Source organism: Delphinus delphis, chromosome 14 (assembly GCF_949987515.2).
Source record: "Delphinus delphis chromosome 14, mDelDel1.2, whole genome shotgun sequence".
NCBI classification, from domain to species: domain Eukaryota; kingdom Metazoa; phylum Chordata; class Mammalia; order Artiodactyla; family Delphinidae; genus Delphinus; species Delphinus delphis.
Genome location: NC_082696.1, coordinates 11,810,500 through 11,835,247, shown reverse-complemented (window position 1 = coordinate 11,835,247; position 24,748 = coordinate 11,810,500). Strand labels below are relative to the sequence as shown.

General features: G+C 37.8%; 1 protein-coding gene across 2 annotated transcripts in view; it reads right to left on the bottom strand.

Moving 5' to 3' along the window:
- The window catches only part of TFB1M (transcription factor B1, mitochondrial), a 59,876-nt gene that overhangs the window by 21,637 nt on the left and 13,491 nt on the right, over positions 1 to 24,748 (bottom strand). For both annotated transcript variants that reach the window (XM_060029733.1, XM_060029734.1), the window contains exons 3-5: positions 20,963 to 21,071; positions 19,571 to 19,722; positions 11,901 to 12,020 (exon numbers count right to left, since the gene is read on the bottom strand). In XM_060029733.1, coding sequence (XP_059885716.1) covers positions 11,901 to 12,020; positions 19,571 to 19,722; positions 20,963 to 21,071 — 381 coding nt within the window. The remainder of the gene's footprint in view (positions 1 to 11,900; positions 12,021 to 19,570; positions 19,723 to 20,962; positions 21,072 to 24,748) is intronic.

Here is a 24,748-nt window from a genome sequence, read left to right as displayed (position 1 = left end):
TACTGACTTTACTGACGTCTGCGGATTTCCATCATAGCCTATAATTTTGCAGAACCCTGTTGCATATCTCTTACCTCCAATAATTTTGTTCATTTCATTGTGCTTCATACATATAAAAAACGTGTCATCTGCAAAAATGCAATTTTGTTTCTTCCTTCCTTGGATTTATAATACTTATTGCTTATTTTATTCTTGAGTACATATGAAAGCATAACTAATGTTAAATTAGATTGTAACAGTAAAAACTCTTATTTCTATTCAACACTTATTTTATCTGATTTTTAAGGAGGACAACTCAGGTATTTTTTTCTAATTATAAAACTGGTTTTTAGTTACATATTTATTTCTTTTACACTCATCCACTTTCAAAAAGCATTTGAGTCAACTTACAATAAAACTGCTGGTCCGATAAACAGAAAAACCAAAAGATGAAGAAGAAAGGTTAAAATGACAAAGAAAAGGAAGAGAGAAAGAAGGCTATTAAATAATCCTGGTTGAAGGTTGCTGAAGCAATTAAATATGAAATGTAGTTTAGAACTTCCCACACAACCAAGTCGGAGAAGGCCACATAAGGAATCTGATAGTTTTGTCTCCTGGAGGAAACCAACAGAGGCCGTTGCTGCTGCCATACTGCCCCGCCCCCCCATTCCCCAGCTGTTCTGAGCGCTGGGTGCTAATGGCTCACAGATGTGGAGCCACCTCTACTACAAGGTGAGGGCACCAACTGTTCCTAGGAGGTGGCCAGGAGCCAGACCGACTGACAATGGTACAACAGCCGCCCCTTGCCTCGAGGGAGGACAAAACCTGTGGGGCCGTTTGTGCCCCAGCGCCCCCCTTCAGACCTTACCCTGGGACCCCCGTGGGACCAGGCTGAAGCTGCGTCTCCAAGCGCAACAACACCCTTGCTTAGCTTTTGCCCTGCCTTGGCCTGCTTCCCTCACTCCTCCTCTTCAGAGTCTCCTCAATACATCACTTTCCCGAAAATCCTTACCCCAATCTCTGCTTCTAGGAAGCCAGACCAAATACAAAAGAGTATTAGTTAAGCAGAAAAATATTAGTCTTCTGACCTTATGTCCAAAGGATTTTCAAATACAGGGTAACAGACAGCAGAAGTAACAGCCTCAGTATCAGATTCAAAAACCACAAAAGCATGAAAAATGGCTGTTTCTTATGTGGACCCATCCACTTACTAAGCTTATTTGACCAGAGGTCGAGGCCTCAATAGCTGGGGGCTCGCAGCTGAAAGCTTCTAAGATGCTGTTCTCAAAGGTCATGCGTGGATGCCCCAAAGTGCTGCATCCAAAAGATGCCCCAAACCTTTTCTTTATGTCACAGGTGTAGCATCATTAATTCATCTAAGATTGAATTGACACAACTTATGCTTTAAATCTGTACCATGTGTGGGAGTTACTTGCTCCATGTGCCATACTTCTAAACAGGCAAAACTATATATATGTTATATGCATGTCTTAAAAGTTATAATCCACATTATTATATCAGGATATAACAACTTAGTCCATAAATATTTGTTTATAATCATAACAGTAAGCTCTACCTTTCACTGACTGCCTCCCTGTGTGAGGTACTCCTGTTAGCACTGTATATTGATTATTTCTATTCCTCACCAACAATCCTTCAAGGGTGGCATTATTGCCCCAATCTGATGTATTATTAACTTATCAGCTTATTAACATGACCAAGTTCTCCTAACTAGGAGCGCTGGAATTCCAGGAGGCCCAGCTGACTTCAAAGTACTTCTAGTTCTTCCACTGCTGTGTACTGCCTCTGTTGTATCAATCAGAAGAGCCGGTTGCAATTCTCAGATTGTATCTAAGTGACTTTTCTACTAGGTTGGGGTACAGGACAGTGGTGTGGGAAGGATGTTAAATCACCAGACCCATGACCACAATTTATAAAAGAAAAAAGATGACATAGAATTTTGAGGGACTAGCTAATGGCTCAGGACTTCTCACACTTGAGTATGGTTGTCCCTCAGTATCTGTAGGGGATTGGTTCCAGGAACCCTACACATACCAAAATCAGAGGACACTCAAGTCCCTTATATAATGTGGCATAGCATTTGCACAGAACCCACACACATCCTCCCGTATACTTTCAATCATCTCTAGATTACTTATAATACCTAATACAATGTAAATGGTATGTAAACAAATAGTTGTCCTATATTTGGCAAATTCAAGTTTTGCTTTTTGGAACATCCTGGAATTTGTTTTTCTTGACTATTTTTAATCTGGGTGTTGGCTGAATCCACCAATGTGGAACCCGTGGATACGGAGGGCCGACTGTAATGTGCAGACTAGTTGAAATAAAAATTACTGTGAAACCCCAGAAATATATGAATTCTCAGGGGTCTTCAGATGCCAGCTTGAGAAACTTCAGAAACAAGTCTTACGTTCTCATGGAAGCATTTTTCAACTGTGAATTTGCACTGCAAAAGAGACATTTTGTTTTCTAATTGGTAAAATAATTTTATGAACTCAACAGTGAAATTAAAATACAAAATTAAAAAAATTCTAACTTAAAAATCCATATACTACAAACTCTAGTAGTTTACGAAACATCAGAGTAGACCAGTTAGTCTAATTTTAAGAACCTAAGAGGCTGTGTTTTCTGTAAATAGAAAAGAATTTGGGGTTCAAACTTTGGGGACTGGGCTAGAGAAGTTAATGAGAGGGAAGAATCTGGCCAGAATTGAGCTCAGCTACTTAGGAGCAGGGTGTAGGTGTAACAGCTCCACAGCTGTGAGAGTTCTGCCCTTAAAGCTCGATTAAGTGAATTTAAAGACTGATCATTAGAAGGGTTAACCGATTCTCCCAGGAGAACCCCTAAGACGGCTATAAATAAGCCCTTCTTGTTATATCACACAGGAAGTTCTCCATATCTATTCTTAGAGTTTTGGTTGAGAACAAGCACTGAAGTTTAGTAAATTTTTTCTGGGCATATTTTACCTGTGTTATGCTTATGACTTTCTCTTCTTGCGTTTAAAAGGGATTAGCCAGAGGGACACCCTTGTACTGTTATTTTTATCATCTCTGTACGAACTCTTCCCCATTCTTACTTAAGAAAATGAATTTTTAAAGATGTGCTCAATGTAACTATCAGTCCAATATTTTCTGGCTTTCCTCAGAGCATTCCTGATTTGCCCTAATATGGTAAAACTACTTCAGAGCAGCAGCATATTCTTTTACAACGAAAATTTAATCATTTGATTTATTGTTTTCCTTTATCATAATACATTCTCTCTCCTCTTTGAAAACTGCTTTCCTGGATTAAAAATAAATCCTCTGCATGTAGTATTTACAACATGATGAAAAGCACATACAGAAAACTGCTATGAGTATGTTTAATTTGCCAAAAAGCAAACATCCTCAATAAAAAGAGAATCAAAGACATAGCTAGCTTTTTAACGAATAATAGTTTCATAAGACCTTAATCCTGGAGGCAAAGTACTTTAACTATATGTGGATCTTGTCCCTAAATCAAAGATAAAGTTGACAATAACCTCTAAACACCATCAATTACTCTCAACTAGGTAACTAAAACAAAGAGTTAGAAACTTTCCACTAAAAATACTCTAATATCTACCCTGAGAAACCCCTGGTAAAATGTAGATGTCTAAAGATTCTGGATTACAGCAATCACCATAACTTTAAAAGCCTAAAAGTGAAGACAGTGGTTTCTGATATAACTGGCTCTTATGCTACTGAAAAAGTCACATACACATATATACGCACTACGAGAAGAGAGAAGGCTATATGGTGACTTGGTTTTCTTTATTACAATGGCCACCTATTCTAGGATAAAAATATCCCTGAGAGCACCACTGGGTTAAATCTGATCATGATCTATATCTCCAATCATTAAGTTCTGTCTAGGATCTAATAGGATCTATTATTTTGGAAGAAGTCATTTACAATATCTGAAAGCTTGAGATGCTGAAGGGAGGTAATACTGACCTTGATTTAGAAAAAGCTGACAATTAAGTCTGTTATAAAAGTGGAAGATGGACTGAATTCCTAAAGTCACCCGAAAGCGTGGCTAACTGTGGTCGACAACACGGCAGAGGACGTGGAAGGTGGCAGCAAAGGCCATGGAGATGCCTCAGATCACGGTTCAATTTGTACAAACAGGTCAAACGCTATTGGTCAGGGGCTCCATTCTAAATCTATAACTTACGTCTATACCTAAATCTAAAAACCACATGATTTTTTCACGATATCTACTTATATTAGTGAATGTCAAACAACGTAAGGGAAACTTTGCAAGACTTGAGAGTTTCAGCAAGAAGAGAGCTGTCCCTCGCTAGCTGTGCGCTCCCTGAAGGCAGATGTCTGACTGCGCTACCGCTCCTGTCACCACCCCCTCTCTGCCCAGCTAGGGCTTTTCATGCGGCTGGGGCTCAGGATATCTTCAATGAAGAAATAAATAAGTTTCTAGAGCACACGTCCTGTAGTAACTCATCCAGCAGTGCTTTTGCTAAACGAGACACTGGCTTACTGATTTGTACTTTTGTCAGAGAAGCTTGGTTTCTGTAATTAGCACTTACTCTTCTGTGATTAGCATATAATAGTCAGAGTCTAGTTTAATATCCAACTAGTTTTCCACAGATGACTGATCACAAGTAATACTGTCAAAACAAGGTCTCTCAAAAAAATGGGGGAAAAATCATGATAAATATAATATGTTCGGATCTTTACAGTGACATCAGCATCCTGGCAGCACGACTTGTCTCTCTTTCTCTCCCCTTTTATATACAATTCATCATTCATAACCGAACAGAAAAAAGTGCCTCTGCACGTTACACCGGACCAACCAGGAGATTTCCACCCACCTGTGCTTCAGGAAGTAGACAGACAGGACCGGGAAGGCGGCTGTGGACCCCAGGAGGGCAGTGAGCCTGCCCCACACCCAGCACCTTGACGGGGGTGGGGTGGGGGAAGTGAAACCGGCGACTGAAAACCGCAGCAGACGCTCAGGGAGACAGAGAACTTGCAGACGTCCAGACAAACAGAGGGAGAACCAGGCACGCCACCGGAGCGTGATAAAGACAAGCGTGGAGCTGAGAAGGAGGAACTCAGGAGTGAGCCCCCCTCCTTCCCTAGAGCGACACAGCAACGTGCTGGGCTTTCACCAGGACAGTGGTGACCTCGCTTCACAGAGGAGGTGGAAAGAGAAAGGGGCGAGTAACCGACCTCCCGGCTGCACAGATCGCAACTAGATGGACCTGCTTCTCTCCAGCAGCATCTGGATTTCTGAGGAGGGACCTCCATGACTGGGACGAGGGAGAGGAAAGGGAAAGAGGCAGACAGAAATAACAGAGTGCATGGAAGGTGCTGTTCTCTGCTGTCTGCCTTGGGATTTCAGCAAGGGGTCTGCCATGGACCTCTGGGCGGACCCCCACTTGAGGACCGTCCCTACTGGGCTGTGAGCACTCAGAGCCTCAGGTGCTAAGCCCAAACCTTCCGCCGCTCTGCCACCGACTTTTTCTGCCGAACTTTTTTTTTTTTTTTTTAACACCCCCTTCAGAGTGCAGCCCCAAAGCCAGAGCAGGTCAAGAGAAACCAAAAACTTGAGCTATAGCGCCACCTTCTGGAAAACAAAAGAAGGGTTTCTATTTGCCAGTCTTAACAAAAGTAAAACTAAGTGTGCTACTTCAAATGAGATGGCAGAGGTACAATTCATCAAACACGATGAAAAACTGGTAATATGGTATTCACAAAAAGAAAATGATAATTCTCCAGTAACTAAACTCAAAGGCACAGAATATTGTAATGTAACTTACAAAGAATTCAGAATAGCTGTTACGATGAAATTCAGTGAGCTACAAATAAACTCAGAAAGGCAATTCGATGAACTCAGGAATAAAATGAGTAAAAAGAAGGAGTTCTTTACCAGGGAGATTGAAATTTTAAAAAAGAACCAAATTCTGGAGCTGAAGAATTCAATGAATGATATGAAAAATACATTAGAGAGCTTAAGAAATAGGGCAGATCAGACCAAAGAAAGAATTAGCAACTTGGAAGACAGGAATTTAGAAATGACTCAGGGGTGAGAACTAAGGTTTTTAAAAAGTGAAGAAATCCTAGGAAAGCTATCAGATATGATGAGAAAAACAAATATAAGAATAATCGGTCTTCCTAAAGGAGAAGAGAGCAGAGAATGTATTTAGAGAATTGCTGAGAACGTCTCAAACCTGGGGAAAGAATTAAGCATACATGTCCAAGAAGCTAATAGAATACCCTATCACCTCAATGCAAAAAGACCTTACCCAAGATACATTATAATGAAACTGTCAAAAATCAATGATAAAGAATCTTAAAGGCAGCAGGGGGCGGGGGGAGGGGAGGAAAGTAACCTACAAAGGAACCCCCACTAGGCTATCAGCAGATTTCTCAGCAGAAACACTACAGGCCAGGAGAGAATGGAATGACATATTCAAAGTGTTGAAAGATAAAAACTGCCAGCCAAGAATACTTTATCCAGCAAAGTTATCCTTCAAGTATAATGAACAAGTAAAGGCTTTCCCAGACAAACACAAAGTGAGGGAGTTCACCACTAGACCTGCCTTGCAAGAAATGCTGAAAAGGAATTCTTCAAGCTAAAATAAAAAGACACTAATAATGACATTAAAGCAACAAAAGAAAGTGCACAGTACTCTTGCAAAGGTGAAAAACAGTCAGAATTAGAAAACTTTATATTAGAATGGTGTGTTAACCACAATTATAGCATAAGGGCTTAAGGAAAAGAATATTAAGGATAACTATAGCTATTACAATTTCTCTGTGAATCCACAGCATAAAAAGTGAGATATCGAAGATATAAAAGAGGAAGAGTGAAAGGGTGGAAACTTTATAGACAAAGATAAGGTGCTATCAGCATAAAAAGAAGTGTTTTGTTTCTGAGATGTTTTACGTAAGCCACATGGCAACCACAAAGCCAAACTCGATAGTAGAGTCATGAAAGATAAAAAAGGGAAGACTGAGCAAGTGACCATGGAAACCCACCACATTAGAAAGGCAGACAGAAACAGAGAGGCAAAAGAAACAATGGTGATACAAAACAACCAGAAGGCAAATGGTAAGATGGCAGCAGTAAACCCTTGTATGTCAATAATCACTCTAAATATAAATGGACTGCATTCACCAATCAAAAGGTGCACAATGACTGCATGGATTAAAAACCAAAACCCAACTGCCTGCTGCCTACAGGAAGCTCATTTCGGCTCTAAGACACACATAGGCTCAAAGTGAAGGCATGGAAGTGGAAACCAAAAGAAACTGGGTAGAGCCACACTTGTATCAGACAAAATAGACTTCAAGCGAAAAAATGATAACAAGTGACAAACAAGGTTGTTATGTAATGATAAAAGGGTCAATACATCTTGAAGATATTGATATAATAATGGTAAATATATATACACTCAACATTGGAGCACTGAAATATATTAAGCAAATACAGTAAGTGCCCTACATACAAACCTTCAAGTTGTGAACTTTCAAAGATGTGAACGTGCCCCTGTATGCCAGCTGTTGTGCTGTACTACTGTACTTTTCAAGGTACTGTACTGTAAGATTAAAAGTGTTTTTTAAAATTTTTGTGGGTTTTTTAATGTATTATTTGTGTGAAAAGTATTATCAACCTATTACAGTACAGTACTATAGAGCCGATTGTGTTAGTTGGGTACCTAGGCTTTGTTGGACTTAGGAAAAATTGGACTTAAGGACACACTCTCGGAATGGAACTCATTCGTATGTAGGGGGCTTACTGTACTAACATATCCAAAGGGAGAAATAGACAACAATGCAATAATATGCCACTGTCGGCAATGGACAGATCATCCAGACAGAAAATCAACAAGGAAATGTTGGAAACCATACTCTAGAGCAAATGGACGTAAACATATAAGGAACATTCCACTCAACAGGAGCAAAATACACATCCTTCTCGAGGGCACATGGAACGTTTTCAAGTATATATCATATGACAGGGCATGAGACAAATCTCAGAAAATTAAAGAAGATGAAAATCACACCAACTATCTTTTCTGACCACAATGGTATAAAACTAGAAATCAGCAAGAGGAAAGCTGGAAGATCTAAAAATACGTGGAAACTAAACACACTTCTGAACAACCAATGGGTCAGAGAAGAAATCAAAAGAGAAATAAAAAATTATCTCAAATAACAAATGAAAATACAACATATTAAAACCTATGGAATGCAGCAAAAGCAGTTCTGAGAAGTTTACAGCAATAAATGCATATATTAAGAAATCAGAAAGATCTCAAATAACCTAACTTTATACCTCGAGGAATTAGAAAAAGAACAAAGCTAGCAGAAGAAAGGAAATAATAAAGATCAGACTGGAAATAAATGAAATGAAGCCCAGAAAAACAATAGAAAGAATCAACAAACCCAAAAGCTGGTTCTTTGAAAAGATTTAAAAAATTGACAAACCTTTAGCCAGACTAAGATAAAAAGAGAAGACTCAAATAAATAAAATTAGAAACGAAAAAGGAGACATTACAACTGAGACTACAGAAATACATAGAACCATACAAGACTATTATGAAAAACGGTATGCCAACAAATTAGACAACCTAGAGGAAATGGATCAGTTCTTAGAAACACACAACCTATCAAGACTGAATCACGAAGAAACAAAATCTGAACAGACCAATAGTGAGCAAAGAGGTTAAATCAGTAATCAAAAACCTCCCAAAACAGAAAACCCCAGGACCAGATGTCTTCACTTGAAAATTCTACCATTCAAAGAAGAATTAACACCAATCCTCTCAAACTCTTCCAAAAACAGAGGAGGAGGGAATACTTCCAAATTCATTCTATGAGGCCAGCATTACTTTGAAACCAAAGCCAGATAAGGATACCACAAGGAAACTATAGACCAGTATCCCTAATGAATACATATGCAAAAATTCTCAACAAAATATTAGTAAGCCAAATTCAAGAACACATAAAAAGGATCATGCATCATGACCAAGTGGGATTTATCCCTGACAGGTAAGGATGGTTCAACATACACAAATCAAAAAATGTAATACATCACACTAATAAAATGAAAGATAAAAGTCACATGATCACCTTCCTAGATGCAGAAAAAGCATTTGACAATTACAACAACCTTTCCTGATGAAAACTTTCAGTAGATTGGATATAGAAGGAACATAGTTCCACAGAATAAAGACCACAAACAACAAATGCACAGCTAACATTATACTCAGTGGAGAAAACCTGAAAGCTTTTCCTCTAAGATTAGGAACAAGACAAGGATGCCCACTATCACCACTCTTATTTATTTAAGAATATTGGAAGTCCTAGCTAGACTGATTAGACAAGACAAAGAAAAGGCATCCAAATCGGGAAAGAAGGAGTAAAACTGTCACTATTTGCAGATGATATGATTTTGTACATAGAAAATCCCAAAGACTCAACCAAAAAACTCTTGGAAGTAATCAACAATTTCAGTAAAGTTGCAAGACACAAAAATCAACATACAGAAATCAACTGCATTTCTATATACTAAGGATGAAACATCTGAAAAGAAATAAAACTATCCATTCACAATAGCATCAAAAACAATAAAATACTTAGGAATAAATTTAATCAAGAAGTGAAAGATCTGTACAGTGAAAACTACAAGACTTTGCTGAAAGATATCAAAGAAAACACAAATGGAAAGACATCTTATATTCATGGATTTGAAAAATGAATATTATTACAATGTCCATCCTACCCAAAGCCATCTATAGATTCAATGCAATCCCCATGAAAATACCAATGCCATTCTTTACAGAAACAGAAAAAAGAATTCTAAAATTTGTACGGAACCACAGATGTCCCTGAATAGCCAAAGCAATACTGAGGAAGAAAACAAAGCTGGAGGTATCACACTTTCTGAGATATCGTACTTCCCGATTACAAACTATACTACAAAGCTACAGTAAAAACAAAACAGAACAAAACAAAAAACAGTAATGTTACTGGCACAAAAACAGACACATAGACCAATGAACAGGATAGAGAGCCCAGAATTAAACCCTTGCTTATATGATCAACTAATATTTGACAAGGGAGCCAAGAGCACCCAAAAGGGAAAGCATAGTTTCTTCAATGAACGGTGTTGGGAAAACCGGATAAACACACGCAGTGAAACTGGACTCCTTTCTAGGATCAAACACTTAAGCACAAGACCTGACACTACACAACTCCCAGAAAAAAACAGTAGGAAGTAAACTCCTCCACTTGGTCCTGGCAATGGTTTTTTTTGGATATAACAACAAAAACACATAGAACAAAAGCAAAAATCAACAGAAGGGACCACAAACTTAAGAGCTTCTGCATAGCAAAAATAACACTTTACAAAATGAAAAGACAAACTACAGAATGAGAAAAAATTTTTACAAATCATATACTGGATAAGGAGTTAACACCCAAAATATAAAAAGAACTCCTACTACTCAATAACAACAAAACCCCAAATAATCTGATTAAAAGATGGGCAGAAAAACTAAATAGACTTTTTTCCAAAGAAGATAACCTAATGGCCAACAGGTACATGAAAAAATGCTCGACATCACTAATCATCAGGGCAATACTAATGAAAACCACAATGAGGTATCACCTCACACCTGTCAGAATAGCGATCAAGAAGGTAAGAGGTAAGTGCTGGTGAGGATGTGGAGAAAAGGGAACCCTTGTGCACTGCTGGGGGGAATGTAAGTTGGTGCAGCCACTACGGAAAATGGTACGGAGTATCCTGGCAAAATTAAAAACAGATCTACCATATGATCCAGCAATTCAACTTCTGGGTATTTATCTGAAGAAAATGAAACCACTAACTCAAAAAGATACATGCCCCTCTGTATTCATTGCAGTATTATGTACAATAGCCAGACAGGGAAGCTAACCTAAATGTCCATCGATAGAAGAATGGATAAAGAAAATGTGGTGTATATTTTATATACATATATTATGGAATATTATTCAGTCATAAGAAAGGAGGACACCCTGACAACACAACAATCTGTGACAACACAGCTGGACCTTGAGCACATTATGCTAAGTGAGATAAGTCAGACAGAAAGACAAGTACTGTATGTTATCATTTACATGTGGAATTTTAAAAAGCCAGACTTGTGAAATGGTGGTTATCAGGGGAGGGGGGGACAGGAAGCTGTTTAAAGTACAAACTTACAATGAGTCGTAAATAAACCCTAGAGATATAATGCACAGTAAATATAAACGATATTGTATTATCATAAAACTTGCTAAGAGACTAGAACTTAATTATTTCAACTATCAAAAAGAAAGGATAATTATGTAATAAGATAGAGGTGCCAATTATTGCTACAATGGCAACTATATTACAATATATAAATGTACCAAGTTAACATGTTGTATACCTTAAATTTATACAATGTTAAATGTCAAATATATTTCAATAAAAATAAACAGATAATGTTTGATGTAACTTTAGTTAGAAGTCTCCATCAGAAATCACAAAGAAATACTGATTTCTTTTTTTGAGTATTGGGTGACCATAAAACTCATCTTAAATACTGGGATACTTTTAAGGGTAAAAGGGGATAATAATAATAATGATAATAGCACCACCAGGGCAACATGGATAAACCTAGACATTTGGTCACACTATAGAAGGAGAAGAAAAATTAGAATAAGAACGATTCATACTGTGATGTTTATGGTTCTCATTTAGGAGAGGTAAAGAAAAAGGTGTGGTACGGTGTGCAGATAAGATCAGATTCTAGAGATAATTTCCTATGACATATCCTCACAGGAGCAAAGATTACAATTAAAATCCTAATTCTGGTATGCTAAAACAAACAAAAAGAAACTCACCTCCGGTTTGGGGATGAAAGCCTGACCTGGGATTGTCAAGATGTGCTGAACGTCGCAGAGGTACTGGGCCATGATGGAGAGGCGACTACGCTGCTTGCTTCCTGTACTGGCTGTAAGTCTCTGCACAAGGACACAAAGGAATTTTAGCAAGTAATTCATTCATTATCTATGAACACTAGGTAGATTTTCTGAGATAAATTTTAAAAGCATAGGCTATCTGACATGATACAAAGCCAACATGGAGAATATTTTCCTCCAGTACTAACTGAGGTACATCTAAGAAGCGTGAATTATATCATATACAGCGCACTCAAAAAAATCATATAAGAAAACTTCCCTACCACTGGCTGTTGGGATTTTCAAACCACTGTTATATTATGTAGAAGACACTGCATGAAACAAGTAATCAATAAGTACTGATAAATGAAAAAGTTAGCAAGAATAATGAAGAACTAAAGATGCTTTAATTTTATGAACTACCCCAATATCTGCATGAACATTTTCAGTGGTGTGCTTTTCTTTACTTAAATGTAATAAAACCTTGAATATTCAGAACTATTGAAGAATTGGCTGTTTTCGCAACTAATTTTTACAAAAAACTAGGAATTTATTCTCTTAAGCACCCAAACTTTTTTTTTTGCGGTACGCGGGCCTCTCACTGTTGTGGCCTCTCCCGTTGCGGAGCACAGGCTCCGGATGCGCAGGCTCAGCGGCCATGGCTCACGGGCCCAGCCGCTCCGCGGCATGTGGGATCTTCCCGGACCAGGGCACGAACCCGTGTCCCCTGCATCGGCAGGCGGACTCTCAACCACTGCGCCACCAGGGAAGCCCCAAACATTTTTATTTTAACATTAGGTATATTCAAATTAACTCATAAATACAATTTCAACCAATAACCCAAAAGGATTTTTAGAAAGAACTTTAAATTCCATAAAAATTTCATATAAAAAAGCAAAGGGCCAAGACAGCCAGGATACTCCTGAAGAACATCAGGAACTGGGGGAACAGGGGGCAGGGGCTGCTGTGTGGAGATGAGGTGGGGGGGACTCGCCTTGCCAGATATCAAAATTAAGGCAGTATGGTATTGCTAGAGGTACAGACAGACCAATGGAACAAAAACCTTAGAAAGAGACCCAAGCACATGTGGACATTTGAACTGTGACAGATGTGAGGTAGCAGCTGCCAGTGGGAAAAGGAAGGATCCTTCAGCAATACTGGTATAAACAGGAATCTACAAGGAGGACAATGGAGGTCCATATCTCACATCACAACCAAAAATAAATTCCAAGTGAATTAACAGGAAGTGAAAAATTTTTAATTTTTATAGGTAAATATCTATGACCCCCATGGTAAGGAAGAATTTCTTAATAATGAAAAAGCAGAAGAAAAGACTGATGTATTTTGTTCTATTTAAATTAAAAACTTCTGTGTAATAAAAACACTATAAAGGTAAGGCACAGACTGAGACAAGGTATTTGAAACTGATATCTGACAAAGGATTAGTGCTCAGAAGAAACTCCTATAGCTCCATAATCAAAAGATAAACAACTAACAGAAAATATGATGAGAAATACGGTAAGAGCAACCCCAATGAACCATAACCATAAACTATGCGTAAGTAAATTACAGATCAGGGACCTGCACATTAAAACCATATGAGATACAGTTTCATATTCATGAAATGAACAAAATTTAAACAACAGAAAAAGAACCTGACAGAATCTAATACTGGCAACAATACGGAGCAGCAGGAATTCCCATGTGCCGCTAGTGAGACGTGAAACTGGCACAAGCACTGTGGCCTATGATCTGGCAATATATATGGCAAAGCTAAAGTTGGGTAAACCCTTATGATCCTTTAGGTCTACCTCTATGAATATATCCTAGAAACCTGCTTCACAGGGAGATATGTACAGGGATATTCACTGCAACATTATATGTAGTATGCAAAAAAAAGTGGAAAAACATAAAGGCCCATCATAGGTGAATAAACTGTGGTAATTCTGACAATGGAATGCTAAACAATAGTTACAGTGAATAACAAGAGACACCAACTAAGTCCCAAACAGAGTAAACAATAACGGACAGAAAATATGTACAGTATGACTCCACTCACATAATAACTTCAAAAGATTATTTCTTATTGTTTACTCTCTATGTGCATGTGTATATCTATCTATCTATATCTGTAGAGCAAGCAAAACATGTTCATGGGCATAATATCAATTTTAAGACAGTTCAATTCATAGGAGGGAAAAGGGGGATAGAAGAGGGCTCCAAACATACCTATTTTATTTCTTAAAAAGATATGAAAAATATGGCAGTATATTAAGATCGGACAAAGCTGAGTGGTGGATAAAACAATTAGGCATACTTATTTTTCTAAAATGTAGCCTGCTTCTCTACGTTCTTAGAACTCCCTGGACATTCTAAATCTCTTTTGAATGACAGAGTCAACATTACAAATACCAACAATTACTGGAATAATCCTGGGGCCAGGTATGCCTGTGCTGTGCCGTACTACTAAACAGTCAAAGACGGAGCGCTTTTTGAGTCACTGGGTTGGCCAAAAAGTTCATTTGTGCCCCCGCACCGCCCCCCCCCCCCCCGCAAGATGGCTCTAGTAGCACTCAGCTGTCTCTAACTACATTCGAAACAGATTTGTTAGACTGTGACAGCTGTCATATCAGTGTGCACTGAAAAAGCCTTATCAAAATTGGTAAATTTTTGTGTAGCCATTTTAATATTGAAGATTCAAGAAAAAAAGCGACATTTTCTGAATATTATGCTTTATTATTTCAAGAAAGGTAAAAACGGAAATGAAACGCAAAAAAAAGACTTGTGCCAGTGTATGGAGAAGGTGCTGTGGCTGATCGAATGTGTCAAAAGTGGTCTGTGAAGTTTCGTGCTGGAGATTTCTCGCTGGATGATGCTCCACGGTCAGGTAGTCCAGCTGAAGTTGATAGCGATCAAATCGAGAAATTAATTGAGAACTCAACATTATACCACCCAGGAGCTAGCCAACAAACTCGACGCATACAAATGAAGTGCTGACAATCATTTGCACCAACTTGGTTATATTCAACGCTTTGTTGTTTGGGTACCACACAAGTTAAGTGAAAAAAACCTTGACTGTATTTCCACATGCAATTCTCTATTTAAATGTAATGAAAATGCTCCGTTTTTAAAACAAATTGTGGTGGGTGATGAAACGTAGATACTGCACAATAATGTGGAATGGAAGAGATTGTGGGGCAAACGAAATGAACCATCACCACTCCAAAGGCTGGTCTTCATCCAAAGAAGGTGATGTCGTGTACATGGTAGGAATGGAAGGGAGTCCTCTATTGTGAGCTCCTGCCAGAAAACTAGACGATTAATTCCAACATGTACTGCTCCCAATTAGACCAACTGAAAGCAGCGCTCAATGAAAAGTGTCTGGAATTAGTCAACAGAAAATGCATAATCTTCCATCAGGACAATGCAAGACCACATGTTTCTCTGATGACCAGGCAAAAACCGTTACAGCTTGGCTGGGAAGTTCTGATTCCTCCACCATATTCACCAGGCATTGCACCTTTGGATTTCCGATTACTTCAGTCTTTACAAAATTCTCTTAATGGAAAAAATTTCAATTCCTTGGAAGACTGTAAAAGGCACCTGGAACAGGTCTTTGCTCAAAAAGATAAAAAGTTTTGGGAAGATGGAATTGTGAAGTTGCCTGAAAAATGGCAGAAGGTAGTAGAGTACATTGTTCAATAAAGTTCTTGGTAAAAATGAAAAATGTGTCTTTTATTTTTACTTAAAAACCGAAGGAATCTTTTGGCCAACCCAATATATTTACTGTGCTGGGTGTTTCTCTTTCCTGCTTCACTGTCATGTGTCAAACTCTAATAGTCCCTTTTACTTTGCTGCTTCTAACCAGCTGTGGGCATGAACACCACATAATTTGGCTTGTAAAAGCTTTGCCTTAGGTAAGATTTAAAAATAGGCTTTAATCTGAGATGCTGAGAAAATTTCCTATGGGCAAAGTTAACCGTAGATTTTGTAGCATATTTTGTTACTTAGAAGCCATCCCTCATCTCAACCCTTTTTACTTTAGATTACCTGGCTCTTGTCTGTATTTGGACAGTTAAAATTACCGGGAAGTCAAGTTAAGACAAGTGATGAGTTGCTACAGTACATATAACAAAATAAATTCTTCCCTTCTAAAATGTAAAGCCGAGAACTGTACATATTCTCATGCAAATATCAAAAACAAAGACAAATAATGGAAGTACAGAGTTAAGTTAAAGAATAAGCTTATGGATCAAACGGTCAAAAATATTTCTAGCTCTTTATAAAGAAAAAAGGAACTTTACCACTGGCGTAAGTTTCAAAATTTTTAAAATGCATTGTGCAAACTGGCACCATTCAAAGCAGTTGTGTAAAACTAAAATGCAGCATGAACATAATCACAAAATTAGAAAATAAACCAAAAGAAATGCCCAGACTTAAATGATCTCATCCTGGATTTTCTTCCAGTATTTTACTTTACATCTGAAAGGTGTGTTCCCACTGAAGAGAATTTAAAAATCACTTTAACCAAAAAGCAAACCAGGGAGGCATGGACGGTAAGCTAATTTGCTATAAAGACACATTTAAGTACAATGTATTTCACCTAGAGTGCTATGTATCCAGTTATGCCAGGGGAAGGGGTGTCCTGATAGACACCTATCCAACGTAACCCATCCAATCTTTGTAGCAAATACACACACAGGCTGTGGAGATGAAAATATGTGAATCATATCTTATAACTTAGAAGAAAGCAGCACACATACCTGTCCCTAATTTATTAAGGAAAAATTCAAGCCACAAACCAGAAAGCTCTGCAAAAAGATTGCATTAAACGCTAGCATAAGAGTTAAACGGTCGATCAACCATTCAAACATGAATTGATGTTTCTTTGATAGATGTATTACAGGTAAAGCTATGAAAATTCAAACTCCATCACAGGATAGATTTGAAAAGCAACAGCCCAGGGAATCAAACCAGGTAATTTTTCAGTAAAAAGAAAAACTCTTAACCCTTAAGCTTTTAAAAAATTCTGATTGAATATAAGAAAAACAATGGGTCCAAGAATTCACAAGGACAGTGTTATTTATTTTCCTATTCATCTAAAATAATTGTAAGTACAAATAGAAAAATTAGGCTTATTCTTGAGAAGCTGCACAGCCAAACACCAGGGACGATGAGAACTAGATAATTAATGGAGAGGTGATTTCCTCCCCGCCAGGGATGTGACCATTCACCAGCCAGGGTCCCCTGGAGGTGGCAGGAGATGAAGAGGCTGATGCTGGACCCAGAAAGAAGAGACCACAGGTCTGGCCACAGAAAGAACGTGAACATCGTGACTTCAGCAGAAAACATATGACCTGTGTTCAAGTTCAGCTTTCCCTGTAACTAGCTCCACAACCTGTGGAAGATGTTAAACTACTCGGAACCTCAGTTTCATCATCTATGAGATTTGTTAAGGTCTCATTTATTGCTACACAGTCTGATTCTATTTTATGAGCTGTTAACTTTAAACTGTCTACACGCCTCGTAATGTGTGAGCTGAATTCTTAAATTTACACCCTGTAGTCTTAAGAGGAACACGCTCGTTTCTGTTCTGTAACTCACAAAGCCAAGCCAAGCAAATGTTTAAAAGTGCTTTCTGTGGCTAAATACAAAATTACAAACATGACAGTGTCAAGAACAAACAGAGGTTACATAAGAGAACGCTGCTTAGTCTCCCATTGAAACTTTCACTTGCAAAAATCAGAGGAGCAGTGTTATCTACACTTCTAAAGCACTCCGTTAATTACAGACTCAATATAAACTCTTCTCAATATTAATACTAAAATCAACTTTTTGTTAAAGAAAAATAATTGCATACGGTTAAGTGGAAGCAACACTATTATTAATAAGCACAACTGACACTGAGTCATTGAAAATGTTATCCCACCTCTTCAGCCTCTGTTCCTTTGCTCTTTCCCCCCAAAGAATCAGAGTACATAGTATTTTGTATTTCTATTGTGTTACTGAAGAACAGAAATACCATAATAATCATGTCAGCTGAGAAAGAAAAACCAAGGACAAATCCAAAAGCTGAGAAAATAAGAAGAACTATTAGCATGGCCTCAATTCAAACCAACAGAAGAGAATTAACAGAGTCACGAGGAGGAGACGACTAGGACCTTAGGAAAAAGAGGATGTCATCTTAGAGTTTCTAACAAACACAAAAGGGTCCTAATTTTTGTGATGGATTTTACAGCCAAATAATCTAAAACAAAGTTTTTCCAACTGTGGCGTTATTGACATTTTGGGCTGGTTAGTGTTGAGTAATTCTTTGCTGTGGGGGACTGTCCTGTGTACTGAAGGATGTTTATCATCATCCCTAACCTCTATCCACTAGATGCCAGAAGCATCCCCAACAATTAAAAAACCAAAAACCTCAGAATATCCAGTATCTTGTCAAAAATTATCAGGCTTGCAAAGAAGCGGAAAAACGGGACCCATAGCAAAGAGGGTGGGCAAAGTCAACTGGTAAAAAAGTACAGAAATGACAGAGGTAATGAAATTAGTAGGCAAAGATCTTAAAATAGCTATTACAGATATTATACATATGCATAAGGATGCCGAGGAAAGCATGAACATAATGAGAGAAAGGGAAGATATAATAAGACTCAAATGAAACTTTTAGAGATAAAAATACAATATCTGAGATGAAAAATAAACTGAGTAAAATTAACAACAGATTAGACACTGCAGAAAAGAGTGGTAAATTTAAAGCTGCAGAATGATCCAGCATTGCCACTTTCAGGTTTATACCCTAAATAAATCTTGCCTATGTGCACCAGTTGACATCAAAATAGGAACGTTCATGACAGTTGTTTGTGATAATGAAACACTGAAACTAATGCAGGTCCCAAAACAGGAATATGGACAGATAAATGACAGATAAATAGTCAAAGAGTGGGTAGTAAATAGCTGTACAAATAAACTACAGCTATGAACATGAGCAGATCAGGATAAAAAGAATACAAAGAATACACGTTGTATGAACCCACCTGTATAAAGTTAAAAAATGGACAAAACTAAAGTATATTAATTCTACAGATAAGAATCTATGCGATAAACTATGCAGGGAATAATAATTCACAAACTCATGGTATAGATTATCTTGGTAGCAGGTGGGGGACAGGAGATGTAATCAGAATGAGGTATACAAGAGGGTGTCAAAGATGTTTATAATTTAATTATTGACTTGGGTGGTAGAGATTCATATGTTCTTTTTATTAAGCCATACATACACAAAGCCATGCATATACCTTATATACTCTTTTGTATTTATATGTCATAATGAAATTTTTAAAAAAATGCTTATAGTCTACAGACTCCCTCCTTAAACCTCTGCACTTCAAAAACTGCTTTCATCTGCCCTGAGGGTTTATCTTCTAGAGAGAGAAACTTGGAACACTCCAGCCATGGGAATGCCTAGCAGGCTTATTAGCTGAATCAAAGTCTATCTATTGAATAATAAGACATGCAGCCCCCTTCCCTTTCTCAACTCCAAATTATCACATTCTTTTTGTTTTATTTGGTAATTTGATCACATGATAAAATAGCCAGAAAAAGTTAAAACTTACCTCTGCCACTTCCTTTTGAAAAGTCAAAGTCATCTGGGTTCTGCCATAAGCAAAAGGTCCATTTCTCTGAGAAACGTTTTCAAGCCACTTGATAATCAGTGGAGTTGATACACTAAAAGGCAGATTTCCAATAATATGTACATTTGGAGGATCTGGTTGGCATAAGAAAAAAAACTTGGAATGATTATTTCATCAATATATTCTGAATACAATTTTAGCTAAGAGTAAAATCAAACTGGATATTAACAGCATCAAACAAAAATATACAAAAAGACATGGCTGAGTATTTTCCAGTCCATTTATTCTTCAGAAGCAATGTTTTCTCACAATCCGCTTTGAATTATCAAGGAAAAAAAATCCTACCTAATTACTATTCAGTCAAAGTCTTCAGGTTTTGGCTTAGGAAAAATATGAAAAAGAACTGGTTTGAGGGAAAAGATCATTTGCTTTGGACATGATGAGGTCAAAGTTCCTATGGGGCACCCAGATGAAGCTGTCAGATACCTAGGCAGGGGATACAGGCTGGACGTGAAGATTAAGTGTGTGCGGTATATACATGGTAAGTGAAACCACAGGGGAGGAGTAATCCAGGCAAACCTGCTGCATGAGAACAGCAGGTTCCACCCCTCCCCCCCCAGCTCAGAAACAACATGTAAGATGTGGCTGGAAAAATAACCACCAGCAAAGAATACTTAGAGAAAGCTCCCAACAATGTAAAAGGAGGAATAGGAGCGCCTGGTATCAGGAAGACAGGAGCAGAGAAGGCAGAAACCTGAAGGCTGGTGCCGAGAAGAGGACAGTGGGAGCCTGGCGTGCAGCGGCCAGAGACAAGGGGGGCAGCCGTGGGGGCATGCCAGAATCGCTCCTCCAGGTGTTGAGGGGTTTTACGGGCAATAAACACACCCCATTTATCTACGTATTCCAAAGAGCTGGCACATAGCAGGTACCCGGTAAACACTGTCTGTGAATGAAGAGCACCTTGATTAGTCATTGAATGTGAAAGACAATGGAAATAAAGTTAGAAAGGTGTGGGTACAGCTTGGTTCACTAAAACACTTCTTTTTTCACCACTTGGAAAAAGTAACACTTTATAGTTCATTCCATCCTTATATGGTATCATAAAAATAGAAAGTTTATTTGAACAGAACCCAAAATATTTGAAAAATATCGGGTAAATAAATTAGAATTATAAAATCAAATTACTTTATCTTACTTTGGAACAAAGTGGAAAAGCAGAAAAAAATTGCAATGCGCATTACCTATTTAATTCTAGTCATTTAATTTTTAATATAAATATATAATAAACATTTATAATGTATAATAAATAACATAAATATTTGTGATCTAAATAATTACAAAAGAAAATAAGAAAACCAACCCAAAGTCACTTACCATCCTCCCACTGTCTTTTGAGACTTTCTGGAAAAGCATTTTCTATCTTAAATGTCAAGACATCTCCATGGACAATTCTCAGTTTTCCAGGTGCTGCATCAGAAAGCATCTAGTTTACAAAAAGGTCAATAAAATGAGCTCTTACACTTTGGAGAAGAGTAGAACTAATTTTTTTTCTTCAAGTCTGTGCATCATTAAATAAATCTGAAAAGCCAGACTAAGAATGATCATTAATGAACTAATAGCATGCTGTGTCCACTGCAACAGGCAACTGTGGTGTTTGACTTTCAACACATAAGAATGACTGGGGATAGTGGCAGATACTAGTATAACAATAGCTTATAACATCACAAATAATACATTATCTTAATTCTGACCCGCAGAATGACTTGTATTTCTGTACAGATTTAGCAAAAACTCAACTCTTACCTGTCTTTTTAAATTACAGACTAAGCAGTCTCCCAAGGCAAAAGAAATAAAACCAAAAATAAACAAATGGGACCTAATCAAACTTACAAGCTTTTGCACAGCAAAGGAAACCATAAACAATACAATCTACAGAATGGGAGAAAATATTTGCAAACGATGTGACCCATAAGGGCTTAATTTCCAAAATATACGAACAGCTCATACAACTCAACAACAACAAAAAAACCCAATCAAAAAATGGGCAGAAGACCTAAACAGACATTTCTCCAAAGAACACATACAGATGGCCAATAGGCACATGAAGAGATGTTCAACACTGCTCATCAGAGAAATGCAAATCAAAACTGCAATGAGGTACCACCTCACACCGGTCAGAATGGCCATCATTAAAAAGTCTACAAATAACAAACGCTGGAGAGGGTGTAGAGAAAAGGGAACCCTCCCACACTGTTGGTGGGAATGTAAGTTGGTGCAGTCACTGTGGAAAACAGTATGGAGGTTCCTTAGAAAACTAAAAATAGAATCACCATATGACCCAGCAATCCCACTCCTGAGCATATAGTCAGACAAAACTATAATTCAAAAAGATACATGCACCCTAATGTTCATAGTGGCACTATTCACAATAGCCAAGACATGGAAACAACCTAAATGTCCATTGACAGATGAATGGATAAAGAAGATGTGGTACATATATACAATGGAATATTACTCAGCCACAAAAAAGAACGAAATAATGCCATTTGCAGCAACACTGATGCAACTAGAGATTATCATACTAAGTGAAGTCAGAAAGAAAAAGACAAACAGCATATGATAACACATGTAGAATCTAAAATATGACACAAATGAACCTATCTTGAAACAAACAGAATCACGGACATAGAGAACAGACTGGTGGTTGCCAAGGGAGGAAGGGGGAGTGGGGAATGGAAGGATTGGGAGTTTGGGGTTAGCAGATTCAAACTATTATACGTAGGATGGATAAACACCAAGGTCCTACTGTGTAGCAGGGAACTATATTCAATATCCTATGATAAACCATAATGGAAAATAATATAAAAAAGAATGTATATGTATGTATAACCAAATCAGTTTGCCGTACAACAGAAATTAACACAACATTGTAAGCCAACTATACTTCAATTAAAAATTATTGATAAAAAATAAATTAGAGACTAAGGACATTATAATGAAATACTGAGAATTAATTAGGAGCAAATCATAGGAGAGATGGACTTAATTCAACTAAATCTTTGTAGCCTAAATATATACAAAGGATTCTACATATTACCAAGATCTTTAACTTAATCGACGACTAGAGTCAAACAAGCAGAAAGTCATGTGTTGTCGCCAAGCTGTCCGTGGCAGAGTCTGAATCACTTCCTTGACCAGAGTACCCCTAAAGTACTTCTGATCCCCAGGCACTTGCAACCTAATGAATTATCCTGTATGGGTTTTTTTTTTTTTTTTTTTTTTTTGTGGTACGCGGGCCTCTTACTGTTGTGGCCTCTCCCGCTGTGGAGCACAGGCTCTGGACGCGCAGGCTCAGCAGCCATGGCTCACGGGCCCAGCTGCTCCATGGCATGTGGGATCTTCCCGGACCAGGGCACGAACCCGTGTCCCCTGCATCGGCAGGCGGACTCTCAACCACTGCGCCACCAGGGAAGCCCACCCTGCATGTTTTAACAAAAGCTACCTCCCAGCCTATTTCTACCTTCCACTATTTGCTTTCCTTCCTCTTCCTTCAGTTTTTCTGAGTAAAAAAGAAAAATAAATAAAGGAAAAACGTACTCTTTCCTTAATCTCTTTTTTTTTCCCTCCATCTCATCCATCTTCACATCACATCTTAAGAAATGCCCTTACAATACTGAAGTGCTGGCACCTAACTAAAAAGAGCCTTCCAGCTAAGCCATCTATAAATTTGCGTTGTGTTAAGTGCCCTGGACCCAACACAAAACTTGATTCTTTAAGTCCTTAGTTAAAAAACAAACAGCAACAAAAAAAACAGATGCAGTCCCTGAGCTTATAAAGCTCAACATGCAGGAGTGACTAAAATCGATGAAAACAAACACATCTAAAGTAGGTCACAAAGGAAGAGGTAACCCTCTACCCACATTAAATCTCAGCTAAGGGAGCTCAGAGAACCTTGGCTCCAATTCAAGGAACTTTTGCCCTGAGCATCCCTTGGACCTTCTTCTCTAGCTCAATTAAAGCTAACTAATTTTCCTAACTCTCCTCTTCACTAACTGAGGCAACTGAGGAAGGACGAAAGCACCACCACAGAAGCCAGAGAGGAGACATGGACCAGGGCACCCAGTTGTAGATCACTTACACCTTTGGGGCAACAATGTGCCTTGCACATGCTTCTTTAGAGCACTGTGTATTACAATTATGTATATTTAAGTTTCTTTTCCCTGCAACAACATAGGTCCCTTAAGGGCACCTGTTTCTTATCTACCTTAATATCCCCTGCAGCTGCAACAGTACATAGTAGTGCTTCATTATATTTGATAAGTGAATGAATAAGTGAATGCTCAAATGGCATTCAGTTTTCTGTGAAGCTGGAATACTCCTCTCCTAGCCTGTGAGATTTGGGGCTCCCAAAATTTGTAGGGTCCAGAAACTTGCAAAGATTTATTTCACTGATAAATCAATTAGAAGTTGAAAAATGCATAGCTGAAATGCATATACTAATTAGAGGCTAAACATTTTAAGTCTGGGAATCATCTGCTTTGATACATTTAGCCATGGTAGTTCAGCAAAAATAACTGCGCACCTCTGATATTAAGGTACTTATGGATTATTTTAAGTTACCATGATTTGCTAAAACTTAATCTGATGAGTTCCAGACAATTAATCTTAGAAAATATAATAACCTCAATATACCATAAAAATAAAAAAGGAGATAGCTCTCTATGGGACAGGTTCTTACTGTATAAAAACTGTGTATTTAATGATAGCATTTACCATCAATGAAGAACTTAAAATTTTTTTCTATAATTATGCTTCACATAATTAAAACAAATAAGCATACCAAAAACGAAGAGGCAGAACTAAAAGCTTATGTTTCACATGTCAATATACAGAAAGTAATGAAGTTATCAGTAATTAAGATTAAAACAATGTAAATTTTGCTTTTTGGCATTAATTTACGTGCTCTGATAACTCAACCAAGTTTGAAATGTTAATTTTTTCCACCTTGACACACACAGCTGCATGCCAGAAACCTGATATAATACACATTCACCTTCCTTTTCTAAGTTTAAAGTTGCTTTTTTTTTTTTGGATTCCCCTTCAGGCTTAAGTGTCAGTCAGTGAAACAGCAAGTCGTCCTGTTCTTTAAAAGGTCTACCT